The sequence below is a fragment of the Macadamia integrifolia genome, chromosome 5 (genome assembly GCF_013358625.1).
Source record: "Macadamia integrifolia cultivar HAES 741 chromosome 5, SCU_Mint_v3, whole genome shotgun sequence".
In the NCBI taxonomy this organism is placed as follows: Eukaryota; Viridiplantae; Streptophyta; class Magnoliopsida; order Proteales; family Proteaceae; genus Macadamia; species Macadamia integrifolia.
The window spans coordinates 46,445,060-46,457,259 of NC_056561.1; the positions used below are offsets into that span (position 1 = coordinate 46,445,060).

Genomic DNA, 12,200 nt, shown 5'->3' on the forward strand with positions numbered 1-12,200 from the left:
GGCGGTTCGAGGTGCAACATTGGTCAGGACCGGTCCTTGCCTGTGCCGTGGTTGGGAAGAAATATCCTCATCACCGGATCATCTGATGAGAAGACCAAATACCTTATCCATCTATTGAGTCAAACTTTTTCTCTCCAATCAGAGAAGATTTTCTCCATTTTGGAAAAGACACGTACGGGCCTAGGCTCTAACCCTAGGGGACGACTTTAAACCAATCTACAAATCTAATTTATTAAACCTCAAGCTTGTTCCCCTCCTAAAATCCACTAACCCGCCCAAAAAAACAAAGGCACGCCATCAGTGAGAGACACCCACAAGGAGATGAGACCTTGGGCCAACGAAGACTGGTACATCCCACAACATGATAGCAAACTAACAATATACATGAACAATATACATGAACATAAATCATTGTCAAGATGTGTGCCGCTGATCCAGACTCCCTACCACATGTTTCAAGGGAACGAAACTTGACTGCTATGTATCCCGGGGTATGTTTGAAAATTCCATCCTAAGTGGGTATTTTCAAACCTACCACTGAGATTCTATTTTCTTGGCTGCTGCCAGGGCGAGTAGCAGCGCAGCCAAATCTTTCTTTTTGTCTCACGGATCATAAGCAGGGCCCAAGTCCTGGTCTAACCCAGCACGAGTAGTAGTTGTTCTTCTTTGGGTTTGGTTCGGATTTCGGACTTCGGACTTGGGACTTGGGACTTGGGCCTTGGGACTTGAAGGGGTTGCGAAGTGGAAGATGGATGGATGGACAGCTTGGACTATGGAGGAGGAGGGTGGGGGCATAGCAAGCAGAACCACAACCATTCGTTCATCCATAGGCTAATCCATAATCTGATCCTCTATTTTTATCCTCTGCTTCTACTTGGCTTACATTGAAAACCCGCATTTCATTCCCACCTTTCTCCCGCAGAGCCAAGGGTAACACCTCACCTCACCTCACCTCATCCACTCACCCAGCCTAACACTAGTACTGCTGCTGCTGCCGCCCTCCGCCACATCACGACTTGCTCCTTGCCGCCATGGCTTCGGCTACTCTCTCTGTAGCCAATCCTTCCCTTCAGGTCTTATCCTCCTCCTCCTCCGTTTTATTGATTTGTTGCTACACTTTCTTATATTAGTAGTACGTGTTACTAAGTTTACCCAGGGATCGATGGATGGAGTGATGCTACTACCAGATCGTCCATATATATAAATTGTATGTATATATAGTAACTCTGGTGACTTTTGGACATTAATTTGCAGGCGAACTGTAAAGGGTTCTCGGAATTCTCAGGCCTCCGCAACTCCATCGGCCCTCTTCCCTTCGCCAAAAAGACCCCTCATGATGATTTCCTTTCGGTCATTGCCTTCCAGACCTCTGCAGTGAGGATTTCTTCTTCTTCTTCTTTTTCTTCCTGTGTTGGTTATTTCTAATTCGCATGGATTTGTAATCTAATTAAGTTGATCGGTGGGGGGAAAGAGAGAGAGAGAGAGAGAGAGGTGAATATTCTAACATCCATATAATTAATTTGGGTGTACATAGGCTACGACAATCCACTAGTACTTTTTATCAAAATCAAGAGGGCCGAGCTGCCAAACTGTATCTGGCCATCACAAGTTCACACCTACCCACCACTGCAAGCCCCCTTGAAAGAGGATCTCAATTTTTTATGAGTTCTAGTTTTTACGAAATCAATGATTTTACATGGGATGTGAGAGGGATTATAAAGACTTAGGTACCTTCTTCTTAATAATTAGCTTTCCCAGATCCCAACCCACCATAAGGGTTCTCACACCTTGGGTTAAAAATAAATAAATAAACCACTATAAGACGATCTACTTTAATTTTTTCCTCGCATTGTGCTGGGATATGGGTCATAAAATCCCACCAAAAGCCCAACTGCTGGAAGCCTGGAACTGAGATCAATCAAAAGTCTGGGCCACATCTCATCCTTGCAGTGTTCTATGGTACAAATTTATATATATTTTTCCTTAGTCTAAAATAAAAAATGAAAATACAAAACTACTCTGGCCTATGAATGGTTTGAACCAGCCAAGGTGGTGTGTAAAAAGAGAAAGAGAAAAAGGCTGTGGAGGATGTAATTTGAGGAAATTCAATGGGAGAATAGAGCCAGAGAGCAGGTCAGCTGGGTGCAAATTACCAATTGATTTGTGAACTCGGGGAGGTCTTGTTTGGAAGCTAAAAAAAAAAAATATAAACCAATCATTGTCACATCATGATTAATTATACAGGCCAACTGGGCCAAAGCAATGTCTAAACTGATCAAGAGATGCTAATTCAAGTGTGTTAATTACAATTAGCATTACATTACTTGTAAGGCATCACAAAAATAGCATGGAAATGATAAAACATTTGGGAAAGCGGATAGCAATCCTCCTAATTAAATCCAAACGTCTGATATAATTTCTTGATTTTTCATGAAACTTTTGTGGTTTCATGTTGGGTACATGAGATATCTTTGTAGTTCACAACTTCACTTATAATAACAAAAATTCGCTTAGATTTAAGAAATTTTATAATCCTTTTTATTCTTTCTTAAAATATGAAAGTTCTTTCTTTCTTTATTTATTTATTTTTTTAAGGACTATTAAAGTCTTATATTGTCAAGCAGTTCAAGTGGGTGAGAGAAGGACAATCCTGTTTTAAGGTTGTAATCAATCACATGGAAAACATTAGAAGAAGCACCAAAATTTTTGAAAAAATCTCATTGTAGATGATATCTTTTTAGAACAACCAATAGTGGGTGTGCAGAATCCTCTTCACCCCGGCAGTGTGAGAAATCTTTTTTTTTATTTATTTATAAATTTAACGTTCTTATTGAGGAAAAAAAAACATTAATTAGATTTACACTTTAGGAAAAAAGTTTGTGACGATTTTGAAAGTCACAAGATAGATCCAAGGCATTCATTTTCATAGTCGACTCAAAGTTGGGAGAGTGATACACACCCATGACATACACGGGATGAATATCAATACGTGAAAGGATAAGAAAAATTAGAATATTTAATTAAATTAGACAGTAAATTAACAAAACGTACGTGAATAAATCAATAATGATCGGGAAGGAAGAATTAAAAATTTGGTGGTGAGATTAATTAATTTGACGGGTAATTAATTGGAATCTAATCTGTGCATGCGTAGGTTGGTGGGAAGGGAAACAAGAGAGGAGTGGTGGAGGCAAAGCTGAAGGTAGGGATCAATGGATTCGGGAGGATAGGAAGGAACTTCCTCAGGTGTTGGCACGGGAGGAAGGATTCCCCTCTCGACATCATCGCCATCAACGACACTGGTGGTGTCAAGCAGGCGTCCCACCTCCTCAAGTACGACTCCACGCTCGGCATCTTCGACGCCGACGTCAAATCCGTTGGCGACAACGGCATCTCCGTCGACGGGAAGGTCATCAAGGTAGTATCGAACCGGAACCCGCTGAACCTGCCCTGGAAGGAACTCGGGGTGGACCTGGTCATCGAGGGGACCGGAGTCTTCGTCGACAGGGATGGCGCGGGGAAGCACATCCAGGCGGGTGCGAAGAAGGTGCTCATCACCGCTCCCGGAAAGGGCGACATTCCCACCTACGTGGTTGGGGTGAACGCCGACGCCTACAACCCGGAGGAGCCAATCATCAGCAACGCCTCCTGCACCACCAACTGCCTGGCACCCTTTGTCAAGGTGCTGGACCAGAAGTTTGGCATCATCAAGGGAACCATGACCACCACCCATTCCTACACGGGAGACCAGAGGCTCCTCGACGCCAGCCACCGTGACCTGCGCCGTGCCCGCGCCGCCGCTCTTAATATCGTCCCCACGTCCACTGGGGCCGCGAAGGCTGTCGCCCTTGTGCTTCCCACCCTCAAGGGGAAGCTCAACGGCATCGCCCTCCGGGTCCCCACACCGAACGTGTCCGTGGTGGACTTGGTGGTCCAGGTTTCGAAGAAGACGTTCGCGGAGGAGGTGAATGCGGCCTTCAGGGACAGCGCCGAGAAGGAGCTGAATGGGATACTCTCCGTCTGCGACGAGCCCCTGGTCTCGGTCGACTTCAGGTGTTCGGACGTGTCCTCCACGGTTGACTCCTCACTCACAATGGTCATGGGTGACGACATGGTCAAAGTCATCGCCTGGTACGACAATGAGTGGGGTTACTCCCAGAGGGTCGTCGATTTGGCTGACATCGTCGCCAACAACTGGAAGTGATTCGATTCTCTCTCTCTCTCTCTCTCTCTCTCTCTCTCTCAAGTCTCTCTCGTCTCCATATAAACAGACGATAGGCCCAGCCATAGCCATTTTTACCTTGTCTTTTTTTTTATTTTATTTTTTGGGGTGAAATCCTAAATTAAGTAGAGCAAGATGTTTATTATTGTCCACGTACATTGTATTGAAACTTTTAATTTCTTTGGCTCTGGGCTTTTCTCTCATCCGCAGCGCGAAGCCCTTGCCCAGCCAGACCCCTCCTGGCTCCTTCCCCTAACCCCATTAATATCCTTACTTGGTATGTTTTCTCATTTCAAAATTTCAATTAAAAAAAAAAAAACAAAAAAACAAAAACAAAGGAAACGGTGCCGTAAAAAGCTTATCATAAATGTTACATTGTTGGTGGTTGTGACAATCCTCTTCAACAGCCTACTGGCTGGCTCCGTCTTTTGATATACAATTTTCAACGTTTTGACTGTTGTCCCAAAGGAGTAAAAATAAATAATTAAAAAAAGGTCGTTACAGTTTGTAAGGCCATCACCACCAACGAAATATTTATTGGGTATTCGATTGGTATTAGTCATTTAATCTATGCTGATATAGATATCATACAGATCTTAGATTGGCCTGTATTAGTTCTAATCCATCAAAATTTCTCTTACTTTTTATAAAGAAATAGATTTTTTTAAGGTTAATTACAATGGCCTATGTTATGGTTTAGCTTAATGTTATAACCATCTCTGTAGAATTGACAATTACACTATACCCTTATAGTTAATAATGTTAAGTTAAAATATTGAAAAGACAATTAAACCCTTCGCTCTAAAACAATCTTAATTCATTCACAACATATTCTTCTTTGTTGAGAGGGTTTTGAAACCAAGGTCATTGGAGAAAGGACCTAACACCGGCAACATGCACCGGATGTTCTCCCTAGCCCCTTGCTCCTTGCCCATTGCCCTTTGCCCTTTGCCCTTTGCCATTTGCCATTTGCCATTTGCCCTTTGCCCTTTGCCCTTTGCCCTTTGCCCTTTTCTTCTTCTTTTTTCTTTCATGGTCGAGTTCATCGGTAGCCGACAAGTAAGTGAATCTTTGTTTCTCTTCTCATTGAAGGTGATTGCAGCGTCTTCTCCATCTCCTTTCGGCAGTCTCCATTTGATCCTACTTAGATGAGCCCCTGCGTATGCCCCCTTCTTCTCCTCTCTCTCTCTCTCTCTCTCTCTCTTATTGATTTCATTTTTACTGTTACATATTTAGATCACTCCTCTAATCAAGACCTACATTTTTATTTCTTGTTTGGGATGGTCATGGTTGACGGTAGGGGTCCAAGTTTGGCCCTGACGGCCCGAACCTGCCCTTGGCCCGCCCTGATCCCGAACAAGTACAGATCCAAAATTTTTGGCCTGGAGGGTCGGCCCAACCCTGAAATTTCTGATCCTGAGTCTGAGTCTGAGTCAGGGTCAGGGTGGGTAAGGGTTAATGTCTTTGGCTCGCCCAGCCTGCCCTGAACCAGACTTTGATTTTTACCCCTGATGTTGACCTTGGTCGGGACATGATGTTAACCTAATTTTATATGTTGTTTGACATTGAGTCATTGACACCTCAAAACTCCTAGTATATCTTCTCACCAATCTCTCTTACTTTTTTACCAAACAAAAAAAGATCTCTCTTGCCTTTTTTACCAAGACAAGTAATTTGTAACATTGTATTTTTTATCTCTTCTTTATTATGCATATTTTGCAAGGTCAGGGTCAGGGTCAGGGTATTCCTAGCCCTTGATGGCAAACCAAGGTCAAGGTCAATCAAGGTCAAGGGTCAGGGTCATCCCAGCCTGACTCTAAAAAATAAAGACCAATCAGGGCGGGTAAGGTTTGGGTTGAACTCTAAAGGGTAGGGCCAGGGTTGAAGTCTTGCTACCCTAAGTCAGGGTCAGGGAGGATTTGGGCCCAATTAAGGGGACTTAGGGTTGGGCTAGGGTTTTAAGAAACCCAGCCCAACCCGGCCCTGTTGCACCCCTAGTTGACTGTATCTTGGAGGAAAACCAAAATGAAAATGGATGAAGCACAACTTAGTTGCAGATAAAGGGGGAAAATGGTAGTGGGGAAAAGGTGATTTAGATGCATCAGATGGTCTGTATGCATCATACTGGTCAAAAGAGGTGATTCCCAATTAAAAGCTTCATAATGAGTCCCGTGAATCTTCACGTAAGTGAATATACATGTGTTGGGTCCCGGCTGACACTGAGAGTGGGGTGAATCAATGTGTCCAAAAACTTTCCCTCAGTTGGTTTTTTACCAAGTCACTAGCTGATGTGGCTCACTCTCAATTACAGTCTACTGATGCTGCCCAGAGCTACTATGTGAACTATTGATAACTCTCGCTGTTGCACGAAGCTTACTCACATAATATGTATTACTGCTGAGAGCTGACTCACAAACCCCACACGGCAATCACTATCACATACACATAGTCTTATGTACATCCACACTGCACCACCAAGTGGTCAGGTCTACCTTATGTACACACCCATCCTGCAGGCATACACTCCAATCCACAATACAATACTAACATGCATAATCACGGCACAAGAAATAAGTGCTTCGGCCAGTTGCCTACATGCACGGAGTAATGCCCATTGTCGAGTTCAGTATTTACTCAATACTAACTATGATTGCACCCACAGCCAAGGGAACACGTTCCCAGTTTCCACCCTTGACTTACAAAGGCTAGGTCTTCACCCCAATTTTCCCAAAATAATATGAGAAGCCACACTCATGGCAAATATGTTGAGGTAGTGGTACCTACCAAGGAACATATTGTCCCTATGTCCAGCACCCACTGAACACCAATTACATAGACAAGGTTGGGCTTATAACAATGCCCTACAATGATATCCCAATAGTATAGATCGATGGCAATATAACCGAGCTAAGCATACAATGGAAATACAATAAATCAAAAGTGCAGGTCAATGAGTATAGAATAGCTTATAACCCTGTAATGTCTCTAATCACTGGTTTCCGAAGATGGGACCGAGAACTCTGATGGTCCACTAGAATCTGCAATCTCCCCTAAGTTGATGAATAAATTAGAATCTTCAAGTACACTGTAGAACCCGAATCAATCTGTGTCTGAAACACTATGTCAGTGAGTATGTGTGATACAGATACTTTCCCTCTTCTTTTCCTCTATTTCTTTTTTTTTTTTCTTTCATTTCCTTTCCTTTCTTTTTCCTTTTCTCCTTTGTGGAAGCTCACCCTAGCTTTATCAAGGCACATCACTTCTCCTCTTCTCTCTTCTCTCTTCTTTCTTTCTACTTCCTCTCTTCCTTTGTTAGAGCTCTAATGGCTCAATAATGGCTCACACAAGCATGTATGGGCTTCTTCTCTCTCTTCCCTTTGTTCCTCCTCCTTCTCTTTTCTCTTCCCTTTTATTGGCTACCACCAGTGAAGCTTGCTGCCTTGGTTTTCAGTAGCTTCCCAAGTCTCTAATGGAGGATATGGAACAAGTGCAAGAGATTATAGGTTTTGCATTCAAAGCCTAAGCCTTCTTTAAGCTTCAACTTAAATATTTTCCACCTCTGCAACTCTCCTCTTCATTTTCTTATGTTAGGCGTGTAGATGTCGGAGAGATGAAGAATCTTCAACTTGAATCACCCAAATCAGAGTTAGGATGAGGGAGATATAGCCATTTGAAGTTGGGCTAACCAGAAAGGTAGAAATAGAATCTTCGGAGGAGCGGCGTAGGCTACACCGGCAGTACACACAACAGGGTGCAAATCTAGCCGTAGATCTCATCAAATAGCATCTAATAATCTGAGCCGTTGGATTCCGATAATGGATAGTGAACATGAACCGTAGATCTAGGATTAGATGACGTCATCAGTCAACGCTTTAGTCACGGTCAGAAGCGTTGTCACATCCTATTGATTCGATCGGCACGATTCACGGTGGATTGTCGGTTACATCTCATAATGTAAATGCGGCTTTTCAACCCTTAGATTGAGATCTTTAGATCAGGTTTAAATCAGATCTCATGAGATTATTGGAAACAACATCTATCAATGCCAATTTTTGCATGTGCGTAACACCGTAGTAACTTGATCCTGTGAAGTGCCAGCATATGGTTCTTAATAAATCAGACCAATGGAAAACCTTGCGCAAGCATATTAAGAGTCCGATCCAGCACCAAATCGTGAGCACTCTTAGATGGGAATCAAGCCTACGTGGCTTACTCTGAGCCGTCTATTAAGGTTCTTGCTGATTCTTTTAAATAGCAGTTAAGCCCCTGATCCTATAAACTTCAATGCCAGAAACCCCTTATCAACTCAGACCTTCAAGATATTAAAATTACACAAAGGCCCCTGAAAATTTAAAAATAAATTATGGAAAATCCACCCATAACCGAGAGCAGTTTGTAAATTTTTTGTTCAGATTTTTGAATCGGTTTCACGGAAACACATATAAATTTTTCATACGATACCTGATCGAGATGAAACAAAGTGCGTTGGAACCGCGACTGGACACTCAACAACTTTCCAGAATAACCGATCATCTGACTCATCCATGTAAAATGATCAAAATGCCCCTAAACCTTTTCAATGACGTATCTTCCTCATACGGAATTGAAATGCGATGAAATCATAACCGTTGGAAATATATGATTTTTTTATATCGTTACATGGAGAACACTTCTTTTAAAAAAGTCATCTTCAATGCCGAAATTGCACTCAACTGCCACAAATGCCGTAACTTCTTCATACGGTTTCGAAATGCGACGAAATCAAATGCACTGGACTAGATAAATTACAATCTATCTTTTTCATGAAGAAACGGTCTTCCAAAAATATCATTTTCATTGTAAAAATACCCCCGAACGTAAATATGTCAATTTTACGAATTTTGACCCAGAAACCCGCACCACATACTAAGGATGTATCAAACCACTTCATGCATACCAAGCGGTTCTGTTATCTCATCGGTGATACTAGACACTGCCATATCATCACTTTCATCCACGTCACCTAAACTGGCCACGTCATCATTGCCACGTGGCCGGGTTGCCAATAAGGACAACCATAAAACAACAACATGAACGTCCTTGGTCCGTGGATATGACATCTATTAAATGAGGAGAGAGAAAATAATGTCATATCCACGGACTAGGGACGTTCATGTACATTCACTTACGTGAAGATTCACTGCTCTCATTATAACGATAGAAACTCTAGCTTCTTATGAGAGAGGATCATTGTAAGTTCCAAAAGGACGCAACATCCCTAGCTTGGAAAACTTGTCAACAAGAAGGAAGAATCTTCATTTCAAATAACAATTACATCAAACCATGGAATCAAGTATCGGTATCGGATCGGGCATATCGGATCGGTATTGGCTGAGACCGATCCCATACCTGATCGATCCTGAGATGGGTATTGGTATCATCCTGGGTATCGGATACCGATCCGACCCGATCCGTTAAAACCAGGATTCCTTCATCCGGCGAGAAATGGCAGAAGCCTGGAGCGGAGACTTTTATCAGTAATATGGAAATCAAATGCAAAGAAGAAAAGATGCCGAAGAACCCAAAAATACAGATTGGTTAACCTGCAAAATCTCAGATGAGAAGAACGACCACCGAACTAGATTTCCAGTGCACAGAGGATTGCTCCTCTGCTTGGTTTCTTCCAACCGGCTATGTGAGAAGTCAGCAGCAGGGAAGAATGAAGATTGTGCTTTTGGATAATAAGTCATCAAATCAGATGAACTGTCCATGCACCAGTCATGTTAGGGTCATCGCTGGTTCATGTGAACAATGAATTGAGGAAGAAGGAAGACCAAAGCTAGAAATGCAGAAAAAGGAAATAAAAATGAAAATTTTGACACGATAGGAACACTATATCTAATCTATGTTGCCATTGTGGATTTAAGGCCATCAGCTTGAAAATTGGCTTTTTGGCTCTCATGGGTCTGTGTCTTCCTTTGTTCAAGTGAGTTGCAGGGTGTCTTTAAAAAGGCACAGTTAAGCACAAGGTATGAAGAGAATTAGGGGTTAGCTGGTAGGGCGCTTTTGGTACTCGGAAGCTATTGACTTGGAATCTCTGGATTCACTTCCCTTCTCTACCAAAGCTTTCTAGTCCTCTCCTGCCCTCTCTGGGACTCACTGGCACCCTTCCTTCGATTCCACTATTATTGTTAATGCAATGGCGTCAAGTGCTTCGAGGTTCGTCAAGCTTGCGGAAGTTGATTTTGAAAAAAAAAAAAAATTGGTTTTTTTCATTTTTCATTTTACTGATTTTTTTTTTAGATTAAAAAAAATAAAGAACCGATCGTAACCGATACCCATACCGATCCCGAGTTTTAAAACCTTGCATCAAACACAAATTACTTCAATTCAATTTTTTTTTCAGAATGGGTATTTGGATAAGAATCGAAGTTGTATACATCTAATCCCTGATTTCCCAATTTCACTTTTGGAATTTGAATTTTGTGCTCCTTAGGCTGTGTTTGGTAGCGAAGAGGGAAAAAAAAAAAAATCTAGAAAAGGAAGGAATAAAAAAGAAATGAAATGGTGAGAAAAAAAAAAGTATACCTATTTGGTTACCATTAGAAGCGAAGAAATTTTTTTGTATTTTCTCATGTTTTCTTGTGTTTTTGACAAGATGTTTTTTGGGGTGCAAAAGAAAACTTCATAATTCCCAAATTCAAAAATTGAATCTTAACTTGAATTAGTACATGCCAAGTACAAAGAGAAATTCTTAAAGCAAAATTATACTTTTTTCTCTTTTTTTCTTCTCTTGGCTACCAAACACAGCCTTAGACATTTTCCTTTTCCAAACAAACAAACAATTGACCGAGTTTGATCAAAGAATTCAATCTTGGCAATGAATTGTCTGAACCTATTTTCTTTTCTGGCCTCAAGTACCCGGCATCTATTTGTAGGTATTTGCATGTAATTGGGGCTTTTATGGTGGATGAGAAAGATGTATGATATTTGGGTTTGGGGTAAAAGGGTATAATAAGAAATTCACAGCCCTGTAAAGGTATTTTGGTCGTTAAAAAATTCTATTAAGCCCCGACTTCTATGCCAATACTGAATCAACTAGGTATCAGCCAATATCAATACCAACATTGATCCATTCTTAGCCCTATCCACCCAGCTTGTCATGAAAGCCCTCATTTAGGCTCTGGAGTCGTCCCCGCTAGGAATTACAAAAGAAAGGCCCTGTTACGGAGGAGCACCAAGTGATGAAAAAATCCTCTTTCATGGTGACGTGGTTTCTGCAAGTACAGTTAGATATGCTGCATCTGGCACCAAAACATAGAGCCATGATCCCCAAATCTCAACCACCAATTTCAAGGGAGGAAAAACAAAACTAATATCACACTTGCATTCTCTAACAAACACAGAGAGAGAGAGAGAGAGAGAGAGAGAGAGAGAGAGAGAGAGAGAGGATCCTTCAAAACCTTGACTTATATCAATCCAATTGACTTATTTGAGGAGGAGATGTATGTAGAACTTCCAATCTACTAGCTCTACTGATCCAACATGTTGTGTTATAATACAAGTTGAAAAGGGGGACCGCGGTGGGATGTGTCATTCCTTTATTTGTCATGTTCAGATGGTTCCCCGACATCAACATGTGGATTCTGGCCTCTGCGCCTGGGATGGATCAACAAGCAAAGAGAGGAACCCGGAGATCAGGAATCAGGAGCACTGTTAGTTAAGACTTAAGACACGTTTTGAACGCGTTGCCATTTGTAGCCGTTTAAAACGTTTTTTATCGTATATTTTTACGCAATGCGGGAAAAAATTGAAACGATCGACAAACACGTTTTAAACGTCTTTTTATGCGTATTTTAAGGATAAAATTGGAGTTTTACCATACTCAGTAAATTAAATTTAAGAAAAAAAAAAAAAAAAAAAAAAAAAAAAAAAGGCATTCAATTCGATAGGGAAAAAAATCGTCTACAATTCCGATCTCGTACAATATCGTGCAATA

The 12,200-nt window shown here is 41.6% G+C and overlaps 1 protein-coding gene across 1 annotated transcript; it reads left to right on the top strand.

The window, feature by feature from the left end:
* Positions 1 to 869: 869 nt before the first annotated feature.
* On the top strand, positions 870 to 4,425 carry LOC122077761 (glyceraldehyde-3-phosphate dehydrogenase A, chloroplastic). The gene is made up of 3 exons (XM_042643619.1): positions 870 to 1,073; positions 1,255 to 1,374; positions 3,155 to 4,425. The coding sequence occupies exons 1-3, from the start codon at positions 1,032 to 1,034 to the stop codon at positions 4,202 to 4,204; spliced, it is 1,212 nt and encodes a 403-aa protein (XP_042499553.1). The 5' UTR covers positions 870 to 1,031; the 3' UTR covers positions 4,205 to 4,425.
* The last annotated feature ends 7,775 nt before the right edge of the window (positions 4,426 to 12,200 follow it).

Excerpts from the sequence above, each read along its gene's own strand:
- LOC122077761 (XM_042643619.1), top strand. The coding sequence starts at position 1,032 with ATGGCTTCGGCTACTCTCTCTGTAGCCAATCCTTCCCTTCAG. Across the intron at positions 1,074-1,254 it reads TAGCCAATCCTTCCCTTCAG|GCGAACTGTAAAGGGTTCTC; the intron begins GTCTTATCCTCC and ends ATTAATTTGCAG. Across the intron at positions 1,375-3,154 it reads TTGCCTTCCAGACCTCTGCA|GTTGGTGGGAAGGGAAACAA; the intron begins GTGAGGATTTCT and ends GTGCATGCGTAG.